Source organism: Micromys minutus (genome assembly GCF_963924665.1).
Source record: "Micromys minutus genome assembly, chromosome: 22".
NCBI lineage: Eukaryota > Metazoa > Chordata > Mammalia > Rodentia > Muridae > Micromys > Micromys minutus.
In genome coordinates this window covers 34,174,494-34,193,594 of record NC_137957.1, presented here as the reverse complement: position 1 = coordinate 34,193,594, position 19,101 = coordinate 34,174,494, and the positions used below count along the sequence as shown (strand labels likewise).

The following is a 19,101-nucleotide window of genomic DNA, read 5'->3' as shown; positions in this document are numbered from 1 at the left end:
GCAGGTATCAGTAGCAAATTGCTTCTTAGTCTGGGCAGAAGCTTTTCTTCACTCCAATTTCTCTGTGTTCTTTGCCTGGTTTGAATGTGTGCACCCCTGTGAGTACCACCTATCACAGTCTGTCTGAGTCCAGTTGTCTGTCATTTCTGCTGTGTCTGGAAGATGCTGGTCCTTGGAGTCACTCACTACCTCTGGCTCTTGCAACTTTTCCATCGTTTTTTGAAACATAGATCCTAGAGTACTGGGGATAGCTGTGGTTGATAAAGACATCCTGATTAGGGCTTAATTCTTAAAAATCTTCCCCTTTCTATACATTATTCAGTTGTTGTTATCCCTGCTAATGACCATATACTTATAAAGGAAGTTTCTCTGAATGAAGTTGAACAAACCTCTGGTCTTTGGGTATAGCAATGTGTCATTAAGTCTTATTTTATTGTGATTATACTTTAGCAGATAAAGAGTAGTAGATTTTCCCCTAGGTTCACTGACTTCCTTAGTCTCATGTTGTTGGGGATTTTAACAGTGTCAGGTGTTGAGTTCATCTTATGGAATGGACTTTAAATAAGATTAAAATTAATCTTGTATATATGGCTATTGCACCAAGAGCTCTTTTGGGCAAGTCTTTGTAAGTCACAGGGTTTAGAGCTGGTGACACCGATGAGTACATTTTTCCTCCAATAGCATTGTAGTCATTGGAGGAAACGAATCTAGTTAAACTCCAGTACTTTTTCTCCATGTTTGATGACATAGTAAGTGGTGTCTTCAGGAATAGAGACTTACCATTGTAGAGGTTAACTAATGAGCTTGGCAATATTTTTTGACAGATATGTAATGTTGGGGGGCATCTGTAAGACCCCTTTGAACAATTATTTCACACAATTCTTGTTACAGAAAGTTGAACTTGGTAACAAGATATTTCGTTGGAACATGCTCTTCAATATTATATGGTGAATCTATTTAAATCCTCTTCTTATTTGTATGGATTTTAGGAAGCATCTACTGTAGTAGATTTCCATATAACTGTCCAAAAAGTCTTTTCCTTTCTCTCTCACCCTCTCTCTCTCTCTCTCTCTCTCTCTCTCTCTCTCTCTCTCTCTCTCTCTCTCTCTCTCTCTCTTCTTTCTTTCTCTCTCTCTTTATTTATTTACATCCACACTGCTGCATTCCTCCTAATTACCTCTTGCAGAGTCTTGTCTCCCATCAACACTACCCTTAGTCTATAAGAGGGTAGTACCCCCAGGGTAACTGCCCACTACCCGGTCATTAGGTCTCTGTAGAATTGTGTGCATCCTTTTCCTCTGAGGCCAGACAAGGAAGCCCTCTGCTACTAATGGGCCTGGGGCCCTCGAATAGCTTGTGTATGCTCCTTGGTTGTTGTCTCGGTCTCTGGAAGCACCCAGGAGTCCAGATGATTTGACACTGTTGGTCTTCCGTGAGGTCTTCCACCCTTTCCTACATCTTCCATAGGGGTCCCTGTCCTCCATCCAATGTTTGGCAGTGGCTATCTGCATCTGTCTCAGTCAGCTGCTAGTTAGAGCCTCTCAGAGTGAAGCTATGCTGGGCTTCTTTGTCTGTAAGCACAACATAGCATTGCTAATTGTGTCAGGACTTAGTGCTTGCCTGTGGGATGGGTCTCAACTTGGGCTGGTCTTTGTTCAGCCATTTTTTCAGTATCTCTTCCATCTTTCTCCCTGCATTCTTTTAGACACGATCAACTTTGGATCAAAAGTCTCATAGGTGGGTTGGTGTCCTTGTCCCTCTACTTGGGAACCTGTCTAACTACTGGAGATCGTCTCATTAGGTTCCATACTGTTGGGCATCGGCACTAAGGTCATCACATTGAGTACTGGGAAGGTACCACATCCAACATCCCTAGGACTTGCTAGAGGCTCCCCACCCACCTCCCCACCACCAGCAGTTGTATACTTTCATACTTCTCCTGGCTCTCTGGGATTCTCTCCTATATCCACCATACTTGATCTTGTCCACTTTTCCTCTCCATCTCCCTCTTTCAACCCAGGTCTCTCTTTTTCTCCCTCTGCCTCCCATGATTATTTTGCTCTCCTTTCTAAGTGGGATTGAGACATTTTTGCTTGCGTCTTCCTTATAATTTAAATTTGTAGAGTCTGTGGTGTGTATCAATGGTTATTCTGTATTTTTTGGCTAATATCCACTTATCTGTGATTACATACCATGAATATCCTTTTGGGTCTGTGTTTCCTCACTCAGAATGATATATTCTAGTTCTATTCATTCACCTGCACATTTCATTCTGTCCTCATCTTTAATAGCTAATTTGTATTCTATTGTGTAAATATAGCCCATTTTCTGTATCCACTCATCGGTGTTGTTACAGCTTCTGGCTATTAAAAAATAAGGCTGCTATGAACATAGTGAAAAACATGTTCATATGGTAGGGTGGAGCATATTTTGTGTATATACCCAGGAGTGGTTTAGCTGAGTCTTGAGGTAGAATTATTCCCTATTTTCTGAGGACCTGTCAAATTGATGTCTAAAGTGTTTGTATATGTTCACATTCCCACCAGCAATGGAGAAGTGTTTCCCTCGTTCCACATCCTCACCAGCATCTGCTGTCGCTTGCATTTTTTCATCTCAGCCATTCTGGCAGGTATACAATGGAATCTTGGAGTCATTTTGATTTGCATTTCCTTGATAAGTAAGGAAGTTGAACATTTCTTTAAGTGGTTCTCAGACATTTGAGATTCCTCTTTTGAGAATTCTTTGTTTAGCTCTAAACCCCCTTTTTGACTGGGGTATTTGGCTTCTTGGACTCTAACTCATGACATCTGTACATAACAAAACAACATATATGCCTTTTGGTGTGTATGTTACTTCAGATATGGCGATTTTTTTCTAGTGTGATTTAATTTATTTACCTGCAAATATTTATTCCTACTGATCATCTTATTTATATTGCATTGTAAAAATGTGCTATATTTTTCTTATCTTTTCCCTTGTTTATTGGCAGATGAACTTGGTAGCTTAGTTTTTTCCAATTTCTGGCTGGATATTATAGAGCAGCAGTAAACACAGTTGGGCAGTAAGTCTGTGTAATAGGATGAAAAGTCCTTCAGGTGGATGCCTAAAAGTGGTATAGCTGAATCTTTCAGAAGGTCTGTTGCTAGTTTACCATAGTAAATTTTATAATTCACACTCACATCAACAAGTAATAAGCTTTTCCCTTTCCCCACATCTTATAGACCATAAGCTCTCATTTGTTTTCATTAATCGTGCACCTTCTGACTTGGGTAAAATGAAATCTCAAGATTTAATTTGCATTTTCCTGAGGACTAAGAATGCTGAACCTCTTTTCACGTTCTTCTCAGCCATTGTATTTCAGCTTTCAAAAATTCTTTCTTTAGTTCTATACCCCATTTTTTTGTGTTTGCTTATTTTAGCCAAGGTTTCTCTCTGTAGCTCTGTCTGTACTGGAACACACTCTGTACACCAGGTTGACCTCTGATTTAGAGATCTGTTTTTAGTTAACATATAGATTCTAGAATTAAAAGCATGTACCACCTTGGCCAGCTCTACATCCCATTTTAAATAGGATTACTTGCTTTTTTCATGTTTAGTTTTTCAGAAATTCTTTGTATATTCCAATTAATAATGCTCAGATTATTGAAGTCCAACATGATAGTGTCTTTTGTTTTACAGAGGGTGTTTAGTATCATCAGGTACCATTATTTTCTTAATGCCTGAATAAGACTGGTAAGAGTCCTGTTTAGAATGTCTTTTATTGTGACAATGTTTTCAATCTTTATTCATAATTTTTCTTCTATTATATTCAATGTATCTGGCCTTATGTTGAGGACGTTGACACATTTTTAGTTGAGTTTTTAATACAGGGTCATAAAAATGGCTCTATTCTCCCTCTTCTACATGCAACCATCCAATCTGACCACCACCATTTGCTGAAGATGGTATCTCTTTCCTATGTGTATTTTTGGTTTCTTTGTAAAAAACCAGGTGTCTGTAGATATGTAGCCTTATGCTTAGGTCTTCAGTTTTTTTTTTTTTTTCTGTTGATTAATATGCCTGTTTTTAATGCCAATATTAGGTTTTTTTTCAAAAAGAATTTCATACTTTTGTAATACAACTTGATGTCTGAGAGGCTGATACCTCCAAGAGTTCTTTTATAACTCATAATTATTTCAGCTATTGTGTTTGTTTTGTTTGTTGGCTTGCCTGCTTGTTGTGTGTGTGTGTGTGTGTGTGTGTGTGTGTGTGTGTGTGTGTGTGTGTGTGTGTGTGATTTCAAATAGATTTAAAGATTGTTTTTCAATTTTAGGGAAAAATGGTGTTGGAATTTTGATGAGGAAAGAGAGGATTCCTTTGGACTTGTAGATTGTTTTGAGTAGGAGGGCTATTTCATAGCATTATTCTTACCAATCCATGAACATGGGAGATCTTTCTATCTTCTGATACCATCTCCAGTATATATATATACCATTTCTTTCAAATGTTATATATTTAGTTGTATTTTTTACATTCTAAGTTTGTCTAGCAAAGGAATTTTATGTTTTTATGAACACTTAGTAAAATTATATACTTAGCTATCCTTTTATGGTCGTTCCTAAATTTTGTCATCAAAATTTTTCTCAGCCAGGTTCAATAGTTAATATCTGATTCTATATTTTTCTGGATGTCTTCCTATTTTTTCCCAAATTTTTTTACTACTTTCACAAAAAGAATAAATTTGCTACATGTATGCCATGTGTATATGTATGGAAGCTGTCAGATTTCAGGTATTATTTCTTCAATTTTTACAGACCTTGATCCTTGTCAACAACAAGATCAGCAAGATCAACCCAGAGGCATTTAAACCTCTAGTGAAGTTGGAAAGACTTTATCTGTCTAAGAACCAGCTAAAGGAACTGCCTGAAAAAATGCCCAAAACACTCCAGGAACTTCGTGCCCATGATAATGAGATCACAAAACTACGGAAAACCGTATTCAATGGACTGAACCGCATGCTTGTCATAGGTACAGACTGAATTATAGCTTAAGGATTGGGATCTAGGCCACATGAGATTTCAAAGAATCGTTAACTGCAGGAAAGGGTTGAGCCCAAGTGAATTGTATGTGTCAGAAGACTGTGTGACCACTGGTCTCAGGGCCCAAAGAAAGGAGACAAGTCACCTGTGCCAGACTATTTTTTCTTTGCACTTGATGATCTGTCATGGAGGAAAGACTGACCATATCTGATTAGATGAACAGGATATAGAATACACATTACATCCTAAAAGAGATTTGGGGAAATCTTTTCATAGCAAAGTTTTATTGTGTTCTGAGCACAACACATCTGTAGATTATTTCTCTTCTAAAAGTAATGTTTAAGTGTGTGGTATATGTTTGTCTGTGTGTGTGTGTGTGTGTGAGAGAGAGAGAGAGAGAGAGAGAGAGAGAGAGAGAGAGAGAGAGAGAGGGCAACTGAGAGCGACGGGGATATTATTTAATGAAATTTTATAATCGTTTTGCAAATTGATAGCTTTCACTAGAAACATTTAAAATTGCTTAAGAAATCTCTAACATAAAGTATTATGCATTATCACATCCTTAGACTTCTGGAAGAATTACAAATAGTGCCATAACTGTTTTTTGTTAAAATAATTTTTGTGTGTTTTTTAAATACATACTGTTTTTATTATTTGTTTAAGTAACTGGCTAACCACTTATTTCATTCATACACAGTTTCATGCAGAAAAGGAGATTCAATCTGCCCTTGAATGGGGAGCCTCTGACAGAGTTGGGTTATGTGCTCATGGTCTGTTCCATAACACCAGGTTTTGTTTCAGTAAGATAAAGTTTTACTTGGTTTTGATGCTCCTCTGAAAGCTTCTGGTTTCTCATTCAAGAAGTCACAAAGCTAAAGTTCTTTTGTTTCCCCTAAAATCTCCACTGAAACAGGATGACATCTCAGAATCCCTCTAAAAGCTTTGCATCTTTTGTCTTTGTAGAACTGGGCGGCAACCCACTCAAGAGCTCTGGAATCGAAAATGGAGCCTTCCAAGGGATGAAGGGTCTCTCATACATCCGCATCTCAGACTCCAACATAACTGCTATTCCTCAAGGTGACAGAAAGTTCTCCAAAATGTTTTGAAAAATCAAGTTACAACAGCTTTCAAATACGTTTTAAATAAATGGTTGTGGAGGTTAAAATTGGCGCACATGTAGCAAACCTTAACATCAGTGAATTCCCAATTCCTGGCATTGTGTTTTTAGAACCTAGTTGACTGTTCGGTCTTGCAGGCATGCATAGACTCAGTCTAAAATCCTTTCTAAGAGAGAACTTGAGACACAGTAAATTTGTATTCTGCCTTTATGGTTTCTTAAAGAGAAAAAAGACAACCTTTAGTGAAAGTGCATTATTACTATGCTTTAAACAAACAAACAAACAAAAATAAAACAATTCCTGGTAGTATTTCTGAAATTAAGCCAAGTGTGACCTTAATTTTCCAATCCTGTAGAGAATTCTTCTCACTGCAAAACATCATCATCTCAATGACAAGACCTAACTTCTTACTTGGTCATGGTGATCAAAAAGAATGTAGACATCGACATCTTGGATTCAAATTGTCACTTGAATTTGAGAGTTCAAAGACTCTGAGGTTCTTAGGGTTCAGAGTCTCAAAACTGAGTAGCAAAACATGTGTGTTATATATAGGTAGGGCACTAACAATGCCTCCTAATTTCATTTGAAAATGTATTGAAGTTTGAAGCTTAACTAATGTACATTGGAGAAATTTGAGTGCGTAGGAGTCTGGTTTTCTGTCCACCATAGCCAAACCATTTAAGGGTGATCAAACTTGTCAGTTCCAAACCTGCTTTTTCGGCCATGTGGAAGCCTGTTTCTGGTAAACCATAGAAGGTGAACAACAACATTTTTAAAAAGTGCCTTGAATTTCCGTTTTTATCTACCTCAAAGTACAGTCTCACAAAAGTGTCTCCATCATTTCCTCCCTGTCCCCATCCCAGACCCCCCCCCCAAGTACAGGTGTCTTTTTCTGAAGCTGGGACTAGATGCAAATTCTCATTTATGAGAAACACTGGCTATTTTTCTCCTGTGCTTTTAGAAAATTACTCTTAAATGTAATGAGAACATAGAAACCATTCTTCAAAGGCACATACATATTCATAATATATACATAGGCATGTATGTAATCGATTAAAGAATGAGATAGCTAGGTAAATACATATTTATTCAGAACTTAAAAGATATGTCTATTTTGAACATCTATTTTTTAATGCAACTAATTATCTTTTTATATGAAGTAAAGGTAAAATCAGTATATATCCTCATATATACAATTAACTGTGGATCAAAAATACTTAAAAGGTTTTATAGGTGTATGAAATGTATAATATTGAGGTAATTTTGATAATAAAGACACACACATAAGTTTGATGCAAATATTTTATTTATACAACAAGGTTGAACATCAGAATATTTGGGCATACAGAATTTCTCACCATTTCTTTACTTACTGTTTATCTACAAACACTGTATCCATGTATCTATCTACTATGTGTGCATATTGTGAACAATACCTAATATATCTACAACATCTGAAAGTTTTGGTAGTGAATCAGTTGAAAATTCCCTAGTGCTGGCTGCTGTCATGTGACTTGCATTAATTGTAAATTTTAACTTTGACCTTGAAATCCCCCAAAATGTCTCACAGTGACAGATTTCATCATAAAGTGTCTGTTTTCCTTCCCTTTTTATTTCTTCTCTCTATCCTGGGCATTAATTATTATCACCTCAGGTGTGCTCTCACTGAGTTACTCCTAATCACAGGAAAATTACAAACATAATTAATTAAGCACCCATAAGTGCTAGGTCTTGTGTCAAATACCTTTTATAGATTTAGGTGTCCCTATCTAGCAGTACTGTCCCTGATTTATAGAAAAGCAGGGCTTAGAATGTTGAAGTAAATAGCAGGGTCTTAGAGATGAGTATTGTCGGGGCTGAGATTTTTGATGGGAAACATCAGAGTTCATAGGATCAACTATTTGACTGACATTCTTTTCCTTACACATACATGTATTTCCCTAATCTATCATTACTAGGCCGGAAACCTAACAACTGCACATCACTGGGAGCCTGGTTATCTTTTCTCTCATAAATTGCAGAAATGTAAATTCGGTGTAGTGGAGATTATAATGTTGTAGTTTTGAGTTAAACCAATCCAGTAAGGGGTGTAACATAGTCATGTAGTTATTCCTTGACTTTAGATTAAATATTCACATCTGTAATACATGAGTTTAGTCAACTACAAATGGAATTTTAATAGCAGGTATATTTTAGCATTACCCTATGGATTAATAAATAGAAGGTGTGCACTCCTTAGATAAAATTTCTATACCAAGCTGATCTTTCATTTTGTCCCCAAAATGACAAGGTTAAAAAAAAAATCCACATCACTAGAGAAGTGACTCCTTGGCCAAATATCAGCGTGGGGAAAGATGAAGAGTATTGTTTAAAGTTCTCTATCCTGAATCAGTGTCGCTTATTTTCACCTATAGTCAAAATTCTTCCAGAAAAACCGAGATACAGAGAAGAGAAGCATTTAGTGGGCAGGAAACAGTAATAGAAGAGCCACACAGTGGTATTTTAGTAGCACTGCTTAAAACAAAAACAACAACAGCAACAGCAACAACAACAACAGTAACACTTCATTGAGTAGAGAAGAACTACTTACTATATCTTGAATTTGCTTTATTAAATGAACCCTTGTAGCACTTACAAGAGGACTTTTAAGTTTTCCTTTATTTATGTCCAGAAGTAGCTAGTGGCTTAACTATTTCATTACAAGCACAGTTGTGATTTTTCTAATATTTATTCATGAGAAAAATTCAATTATTTAATTTTCTTTGCTTAGAGAATGCTATTTTATACTCTCCTTTCTTGATGGGAGCATAGTACACTTCCTGTTTAAAATCAGCAAATGTATATCTTTGAGTCTGTTTCCTTACCAAGAAAGGGAGTTGATTTTTATCTTTTTACACATTGAAACAAAAATTAATTTAATTGAGAGACAGGGTAAATAGGAGCTTATCTATTTGGTTATTTATTATTTGTTTTCATAGAACAAGCTATTTAAAAACATATTTCCCTGAAAAAAAAACATAGTAATTTTAAGACAAACATAGAAAAATATGTTAATAAATAAAATTATTAATATAACTTGCTTGAAGTAATGTAAACTTCACAGTAATGTTATATGTAAATTCCCAATTCTATGTCTTTACAAACATAAATAATTTAAATCAAAACTCACATCAACTAGGTACTAGATCTAGTTGAATATCAATTCACGATTTTCTTGTAGCTATTGCTACTCATCGAAGTGGAACACAGAACTATTGGCAGGCGTATACATCCTTTAGAAGCCACATGGTCCTTTAGAAGGCAGGAAGAAATTGAAAATTCAAATATTGCTTACTATTTATTTTACTAGATCTTTGTACTTCACAACCATTTAAGAAATATTGCTGAGAGTTTAGTGGGCCCTTTGGAGCTTGGATTATTTGTCTAGGTATTCTACTCAGGCAGGTTTCTTGACTATAGTGCTTGGCATCCCCCTCTTATGAGAAAACAGTCTGGATTTAACAGGTCCACATACGTTTTAGCTATTGCTGCAAAGCCATGTAACAGAGACATCAAATGCTCTCACAAAGACATCTTGTCAAAGGGCTAACACCAGGACAGTACACCGAGTACTCCTGATGAATTATTCTCGTAAATAAAATATCTGCTTGGATTTATAGATAGACTTAACTAATTCACTGATATATAATACGTGCACTAGAATTTCACTGTCAACCTCATTTCCTGCTTTTACATCATGAATTTTTTATATAATAACAGCACAGTGAGCTCACTGACACAAGTGGCGAGAACAATGAGGGTCGGTGTTTGACTTCGGTTCTACAGTTACAGCACAAAAATCTATCACATGCTGCAAACAGTTCTTAACCTTATCAATACCACATCACTTTAAATTGAACATTATTTTATAAAAAGAAAGAAGGAAAAGGGTGAAGATGAAAATTATTTGAGATGGTGTTTAGAAATTCACAGCATGTCTAGCCACTGAAGTGTGTTATGTATTTCTAATGTTTGTTGGCCAATTCAGCATCGTTTTATGCTTATTCCAGGTCTGCCTACTTCTCTCACTGAAGTGCATCTGGATGGCAACAAGATCACCAAGGTTGATGCACCCAGCCTGAAAGGACTGGTTAATTTGTCTAAGTAAGAAATGCATCATTGTCTATCAGAGGATGGCAAGGGGAGGGTGTTATTCATCTTTGGAAACACAATGCTCTATCTTTTTTTCTCTCTCTCTCTTACAACTTTGTTGTTTTTTAACTGAAACTCCAGCCTACCGGATGATTTCTTGGTTTTTTTTCAATGAACTATTATAATGACTGTAGACAGCAAAAAAATTGGTCATATGATTTGAATATTGTGTGAATATTGTATTGCTCATCATTCTTTAATACAGGTGATCAGTTAAAGCAGGTTTCAATTGTACATTTAATATATTCTAATTCAATGTGTTCCAAAAAAAATTAAGACTGTAAACAGTTTGACTCAAACTTGAGAATGCATTCAAACAGCATTTGTATGGGCATCAAGATATTACTTAGAGAGTAATGGCAAAAAAAATTTTCTGATTCATATTCTCTTAATGGCTGAACAGAAAATGCTGTTGCACATTTACTTCAGGCACACTAAAGGGAAAAATTTCTGTCACCCAGCCTAACCTTACATTTTCTCTGTATATTTCCAGATATCTGCTTTCTAATTTGTTTTCCATCCTTCTGTGTTTAAAACTTGATTACATAAGAAAAAGTAAGCCAATGGGAGGAGCTCGTTTGGTGGTTTTCAAGAAATACTCTGTCCTTGACAAGCATATAGCTGAATATTCTTACAGGAAGTGTTTCTGCTGTAGCATTAAGCCAAGTCAACATAGCCGATGAATGAATACACAAAGCACATGTCTTTATCGTAGAGAAATGTCAGTGACCAAGTTAATACAAGAGGTAGCTTTCCCTGTTTTTGTGTGTAAGCCCCAATGACACCATAGATGATGAAGATAAAATATAAATATATCATTTTGACTATAGCTAAAAATATCTTCCCCAGTATGACAAGTAATAAGAAAGTTTCCATGTAGAAAAATTTAACCAGAGACTCTAATATAAAAACCTTCTTCTTCACAGTAGCATTATACCATATATCACCTATTTTTCTTTATTAAACAATTCCTTCTAGCTGCAGACAAGAGGAGGCAGATAAATTGACTTATTTGTTATACACATTTGACATTACAATCTTATTATTCATGTTATTATTTGATGATGATTAATATTAGTAGTATAAAGAGGGATATTTTTAAAGCTTCAGGAATGGCAATATTTGTAATATATATATTTCCTTAGAAAAGAAATTTGTCTCATATGAAAAGCAGTAAAGAGATCCTGGCATTCTAAACTCTAATAATGATGACATATGCTTATTAGCAGGAGCTTAACTTTCTAATAAATTATGAAAGTGACAAAAAATTCAGGTTTCTTGTTAAGCACATTTTAAATTTCGTATAATTTCTGTACCTGTAGTGTCAAACAACTAAATACTTGAGTTTATCAAATATATTTCTTTCATAATAAAATCTGGGAAAAGACTTTTGATTAAACTATCAAATCTTTGCACTTCCTGTGGTTTGAACACAATAAATGTATTGGTGTTGAAACTTAAAAAAACAAATCTAAACCTGTGAAAGGAAAGCAAGAACATTTTGTCATGGCAAAGTTTCTGTTTATTTTCAGGACTGTACTGGGAAAATATACCACTAACTCCTTTTCTGTATAAAATATAAATGGGTGTTATACACAGAGACACAAAAATATACATGGACACATATTAACACACACACACACACACACACGACATACACATACATGTGTATCATTTTGTCCTTCATTATGTAAAGTATTTTGCAATGGTGACATGATTTTTGAGGTTTGCTGCTGTTTTCTTTAATCCATGGAGAGTTAGAAAACTTCAAAAACACTGGGTGATTGAATACATAAAGAAATCATTTAAAGTAGCATTAATTTTGAAAATGTTAGTAATTTTAGAATTAAAAAATATCCCATTGCTAAATTGAAAAGAATAAAAAGATTTTGAATGTCACTAGGTATAGGAGACACAATTCTGAAGTAGAAAAGTAAGGCCCATGAATAATAGACAGACATCTAAGAGGGAGGGAAAATCTAGTGTTCTCAGCAAGATGTCAAATTCATAATCAATAGTTAAAATAATTAATTATTCTATTTATGCCCCCAAATCTTCACATTTTAATCATTATCTCAAAATAAAGGCAGGACTGTATATAAGGACTTCAATTATGTAAGGCTGGTATCCATGTTCTAAGGGGTTGAAGCCTGGACCTGCCTGAAGGTTAGGGAAACAACTCTGCAATCTCCAGACCACCTTTTCTTTTTTCATGTGAAGATGCTTGATAAACATTCTGCCTCTTTGCAGCTGTTCGATCTCTTTCACTATTCTGTCACTTCCTGCTCCCTGTACTATGTATTTCCATCTCTCTGTTTTGGGTGATTTTTATCCCTAGTGTTTAATGGATGAGTCATGTCTCCAAGCCAACTGCTTCTGGCTTGGAATCCCATTTAAAAACAGAATCCCCATTCATTGTGCTTTTAATTTAAAAAATATAAATCAATACCTCAAGAAAATTAAGCTACATGTCACATAAAGAAATGAGTCAGATGTCTCAGAGGGAAGAAGTAAAACTCACACCAGGCTGATGCCTTCAAAGGGTCAGTGTAGAGAGTGGGTTTATTAATGTTTTAGAATGTTATTGTTCAATTTTCTATGAATAAATGTGTATGATACATGGGTAGTTGCTCTAGTTCCAAAGAGACTAAAAAATTTTATTTCTTTATGTCCTTTAATAAGCTAATCTGCATGTTTATTACGTGTAGAAATCAATTTTTGTCAAATATGTCAAATTCTATGGTGATGCTATTCTAGGACTGGATGTGCTACAAGACATATTTCAAAGGAAAGACATACAAGTAGCCATTCATGACACTGCCTTTTATATTCCCCAAGGTCTTCTCAGGATGCTACAGAAGAGCATTTACTGAAAATTAAGAACAGGCTGTCGGGTGTGTAGTGGGTAGAGATGTTTCTGTCAGTAAAGCGATTGCTATGGTTATGTCAGGAAGTGTTATGACTATCTGAGTTCAGATTCCCTTTGTCAAATCCTAGCCATGGCAGCACTTATTCTGGAAGAAAAATATGAGAGAATCCCTGGAGCTTACTGACTAGCTAGTTTTTGACAAATTAATGGGCTCAGGGTTCAGCGAAGACTGTCTCAAAACTTAAAGTGGGAAATGACGAAAGAATATATCACACAATATATCTGTCATGTACCCTCAAACAGACCTTTACTTAAACATACACACACACACACACACACACACACACACACACACACACACACACACACACAGCAATTTGCATGAGTACGTGCTCATGCACACATAGGGAGCACAGGCTTTTGTCTAGGCCCAGAAAGGTTGAAATAAAAACGCTCTGATGCAGAATAGCCACAGCTGATGCAGAGCTGATGAGTGTGGTATTTGTTGCTCAAATACCTGCTGACCATAAGAAAAAGATTCCTGACTACTGTGCACACCAATTTCTTCTCTCCTCTGCAGGCTGGGGTTGAGCTTCAACAGCATCTCCGTTGTGGAAAATGGGAGTCTGGCCAATGTTCCTCACCTGAGGGAACTTCACTTGGACAACAACAAACTCCTCAGGGTGCCTGCCGGACTGGCACAGCATAAGTATATCCAGGTAAAGCAAAGCCGATCCTACTTGTGAGGTCTATCTGGAGAAGAATAGTCCCAGTGTGATTCTCAGAGGAAGGGAACCTTCCACAGAATGTTTTCCATGTCATGGCTCTCTACTATAACAAAATCCTCTGAGGTAGGGGCTTGAAGAACATTCATAGGCCGAGATCAGCATGGCAGTATTGCAAGCTTCTGGTGAGGGAGTCTCCCTGATATTGAGCTCCTAATGTTACCTCTTATTGTCACATGGTAGAAAGTGCCTCCCTCTATGGGCAGCAATCCCATTTGTGACTGGTCACTTTCCATAGGTCCATTCTGCATCCCTGTTATTGAGAGTTTTAAAACATAAACTTGGGAAGATACAAAACTCAAACTATTGCACAGAAAGGAACTTTAAATATTGTCACATGTACAATCTTTTGCAGGAAACAAGTTTGACTTTTTAATTTTAAAAATAAAGACAACTGGGATTATTTTATAAAAACCACCGCTAAAATGAATATTTCTCATCAGTTAGCCTGATCTGAGGTCTTTGATCAATTTAACACATAAGTACCTGTTGTAAAAGGCAATGACCATTGAGAGTGTGACCAGTGACGTAGAGAAATCAAGGTTTAACAATAAGCCGAATGCAGTGCTGAAAGAAAGCGATGCACTGAGTTAATTTTATATAAATTATCAAATGACATAGATTGATAAAAATAGAAATACCAGGTCTTTTGGGTTGATAGTGCTACAGATATACAAAAAATACTAAGTAGTGACAAAAATAATTGTGCATAATAACAGATTTCCAGTGCAGCTCTAAGAAATTAAAATTGAAAAACAAAAGTTTATTCAAGCTACTCACTTAGGAAAAGAATAAAACCACAACAAAAATCCAGTGCTTTTAAATGGGTTTACGCCATAATTTTTCAGTGAGGATTTATGTAGTGTGTGTGTGTGTGTGCATGCTTGCATGTGTGTGTGTGTGTGTGTGTGTGTGCTAAGACTTTTTATTTTTATTTTGGTTTGTTTTGTGTGGGAATGTTTGAAATGAATCTCATTACGTAGTTATGGATATCTTGGAGCTTGGTATGTAGACCAGGCTGACCTCAAATGCTCAGAGGTCCTCTGGCCTCTGCAGCCCAAGTACTGGGATTTAAAGGCATGTGCCATTGCACTATTAAAAAGCTCCTTTCCTCTGTGTGCACTCTGAGAGACCTATTGATCCAGTTGCGTATGTAGCTGAAGATAGCAATGTCTGGAATCAATGTGAGAAGAGGCTTTTGTTCCAGAGGGTAGGTTTTCTCAATGTAGGGGAATGCCAAGGCAATGGGGTGGAGAGAGAGATCAGAAGAGAGTGTACCTTAGTGAAGGCAACTGGAGGGGGAGGGGAGATGGGGGCAGAGGAGGGTAAAGGGATAACATCTCAAATGTAAATACAGAGTATCTAATAAAAAATGTAAATGCAAAAAATATTCTTTTTTTTTAAAAAAAGTATTCAATGAATACGATTTTTATTCCTTAAATTATAAATAATAAAGGTCAGCTTAAGAAATAATTCAAATGCATTTTGCCATGTAGAAGGCATTGGATTTTAATTCAATCAGTTAAACTCAGCTGTCACACACACACACACACACACACACACACACACACACACACACAAAATTAAAAGTTTCTTTCATTTAAATGGTTGTTAAGTTCAATCACTGTGTCTCAGAAACAATATCTTGAGACATTTTATAGGTAAAAATCACATAATATCTGTGGGTTGTTGGTGACTCAAGACGGACTGTTTTTTATTCTGTTGTCAGTGATGTTAAAAGCAAAGGACTGATCTCTCTCTCATGGTTGTTTAGTTGTGGTATAAACTCCAAGTTCAACTGGTAGCAAATGTGACATTAACTGACTTTGACAAGTTTTTGACATGAAAGTGAGCAAAAACCTTCATGTTTTCTTGGGTGGTGATTATTTCCAGTAGGGGTGCTTAGCAGTGTTGGTTTATTAATAGAATTAGCTGCTGTTTTTTTAATTTTTTTTAAAGAATAACTTAGAAAACTGAACAAAACTCGCTGTCCTTTTGGGCTGTTAAGGTCTCCATTGAGGCTAGTTTGTGTTTTGGCTCCACTGTTACCTTTTCTATTCGTGTTTTTCTCATCAGCTGAGTGCACATCACAGAGAGCATTGGACTGCTTTACCAGGCACATCAAGGAAGAAAACACAGTAGAAAATAACTTTTACTCTTGATGCATGTCATATAATTTTCTTCATATATTTTGGCTCTCAGCTTCACATGATAGCCTATTTTATTATGTCAGTCACAGAAGAAGACAATTAAGTGTGATGCTTTGAACTCTGTTGAGTTTTAAGGAAATTATTGCCACAGAAACACATATTTGAAAAAGAATCCTTCTGAGCTCCATCTTCCTAATTTTTAGAACCTGCATCCTTTTCTTTCCTTCATGATCCTCAGGATTTCACATGTATTACTTCTTGTTCAATTATTTTGTAAATCTTATAAACATTTACTTTTAATTTTCATTGTATAGTTTTAATTCATTGAGAATTTTGTGCACTAAGACCAAGTATTTTGTCTAAATGTATTATATTTCCATGTCACCCCCTCCCTCTAAGCCCCTGTGTCCATGTCTCAACCCTCATCCCCTCAAATATCATATGCTCTTTGCACACTATTTGTCTGTCTGCCTGCCTGTACCCATATGTGTGAGTGTGAGTGTGTGTGTGTGTGAGTGTGAGTGTGTGTGTGTGAGTATGAGTGTGTGTGTGTGTGTATGTGTGTGTGTGTACAGCACAGAGTTCAATTTGAGCTGATCATATATTCATGAACAATCCACTGATAGATTTGCTGGTAACCATCCACTGATGTTTGGAGTATGGTTGCATATTCTTATAGAAAACTAGAATCTAAAAGATAGGGGGTGACAAGAATGTGAACAAGATACAGTGTCTGAAAGAAATCAAATGCATGCATAATGCACTGTATAGTGATAACTTCTGTGAGTATAGGTAAAGACACATAATTCTGAATTAAGAGTGTCAGAAAGGGAAAACAAGAGAAGGCTCTTTTGTTATGCTGAAACTAGGCAACAAGCCTGCAGGTGACTTGGGGCAGTTTCTGCAGGTAAGGAGGCCTATATGTGACAGTGGAGTGGGCTTGCACAGTTATAGTATGCAAACAGGACCAAGCAAGGAGACAGAGTGGAAGACCTGAAGGCCCTTAGTACAGATGCATTTTATCTCCTGCGGGGAATGACAAGGTGTGATTCAGCTGCTTCTGGCTCTGTGACATGGATAGTCTTCTTTCCAATTTGCTCTTTGCCATGGCCTTCTTATAAAAATATTTTTTTTTCTCAGAATTTCTCTGGAATGTAAAATGATACAATGTGTCTTTGAAAACCAACGGAGAAAGTAGGAAGAGCTGGTGGCAATGTCAATACTTGAAGATGAGGTCCCAGAGGCTTAGTCTGGGATGAGGGAGGGATGGGGATGCGAGGGCACTGCATGTGTGCACTTTGAAGGTAAGATGGTAGAACTGGGTGGTGTGGAAGCGGAGTGCAAGTGTGGTGTCTCTAGCTTGCACATCTAGAGTGACTGACATGCAGCTTACAGAAACAGGACATACGGAGGAAGGAAAAGCAACTTTTGAAAGGAAGACAGAAAATGGAATTTGACTTAAATAATTGACACCCATTTATAGCAAAATGTCCAAATTAAAATAGTATTTACAGGAAGAACCTTAATACACAAAAGGAGATTAATCATCCCACACTACTTCATGTTGCAGGTCGTCTACCTTCATAACAACAACATCTCTGACGTTGGGCAGAATGACTTCTGCCCACCTGGATACACCTCTAGAAAGGCTTCCTACTCTGCTGTGAGTCTTTACAGCAACCCTGTCCGGTACTGGCAAATCTTTCCAAACACCTTCAGATGTGTCTATGTGCGGGCTGCCATTCAGCTTGGAAACTACAAGTAACTCCCAAGCAGCCTCATGTTTATAATCTGGAACAAAAGCCAATCTGTCAATATCATTGCTAAAAAGAAAAAAAAATATTAAAGAAAGAAAGAAATAATACTGAATTCTGGAAACTCAAGCATACTGTGGACACCTTTCCACATGACTTATTGTGTATCAAGACAAATATGCAGATTGAATGATTGTCTACAATAAAAAATATTTTACCTATAGTATTCAGAATCACTTTAAAAGTTTTCTGTAGATGTGAACTGAGGTATCAATTGTGGTGTAATCATAGATGTCAGCCACTTAGTAAAGCTTTAAAAGGAGCAGAATACAAAGTTTACTGTAATTCATAGAGCTAAATTAACTCCTTTGGCATAAAGTCAAAGGCCGAACTCTAGCCATGTACTATTATTGGTAAAGCCTTATTTGAATACATAAGTTCAACATGTAAAATTTTCCTGTCATATTGAAATAAATAAAATTTAAAAATGCATTCAAAATGGATATTTTGTAAATGTTTAATTCTAAGTATTTTTGAAATTTGTGGACAGTTGATAGTAATATTATCTATTTTTCAAATTCTCAGCACAATTTCTACTATTGTTATTTACATGTGAGAATGACAATGTGTATTATTTATATCCAGGATTAGGCTTATAGAGCACAAAGCCGATTCTCTCTTATTAGTATGCTGATTCATATTCCAGTACTAATACCAGCTCTAAAGCTACATACAAGCAGGCAGTTTATCTAGACATTTCTGCATGCACTGATATATTAGGAATGGATTGTTCCATTAGTTAGCCACTGGCTTTTGGAAAAAAAATAGATTTGAGTTGGATTTCAAAATAGCTGTCAACTCAGGTTTAAGTATGTGTCAGGAGTTGGCGGCAGAGCTTAAAGGATTTATGACTTGGAGTGTTTGTAATATACCTCCTGGGAAAGCCAGTGAGCATAGCCTGTTTCTGCTGCAGAGTTGGATGTATTCTGGTCAGCAATCATAAGACAAAATTCAATCCTGGCTTTAATCAAAAGGGGTGTGCCCATTATTTGGGATGAGCCTTCAGGTTCAGTTTACTCAGAGATCTCCACAAAATATGACTTCAAAATATGAACCCTCCCTGCTATTTTACCGTTTCTGAGCAGACAAGCGTATTATCTCAGACTATCTAGAAGGCACTGTGAGTTTCTTTGTAATTCTTACACATCATATCCAA

At 36.3% G+C, this 19,101-nt stretch overlaps 1 protein-coding gene across 3 annotated transcripts in view; it reads left to right on the top strand.

The window, feature by feature from the left end:
- DCN (decorin) overlaps window positions 1–18,373 on the top strand; it is a 37,633-nt gene extending 19,260 nt beyond the window's left edge. For all 3 annotated transcript variants that reach the window (XM_080935339.1, XM_080935341.1, XM_080935340.1), the window contains exons 4-8: window positions 4,794–5,007; window positions 5,982–6,095; window positions 10,186–10,279; window positions 13,777–13,915; window positions 17,702–18,373. In XM_080935339.1, the coding sequence (XP_080791465.1) occupies window positions 4,794–5,007; window positions 5,982–6,095; window positions 10,186–10,279; window positions 13,777–13,915; window positions 17,702–17,896 (756 nt within the window). In that variant the 3' untranslated portion in view covers window positions 17,897–18,373. The remainder of the gene's footprint in view (window positions 1–4,793; window positions 5,008–5,981; window positions 6,096–10,185; window positions 10,280–13,776; window positions 13,916–17,701) is intronic.
- The last annotated feature ends 728 nt before the right edge of the window (window positions 18,374–19,101 follow it).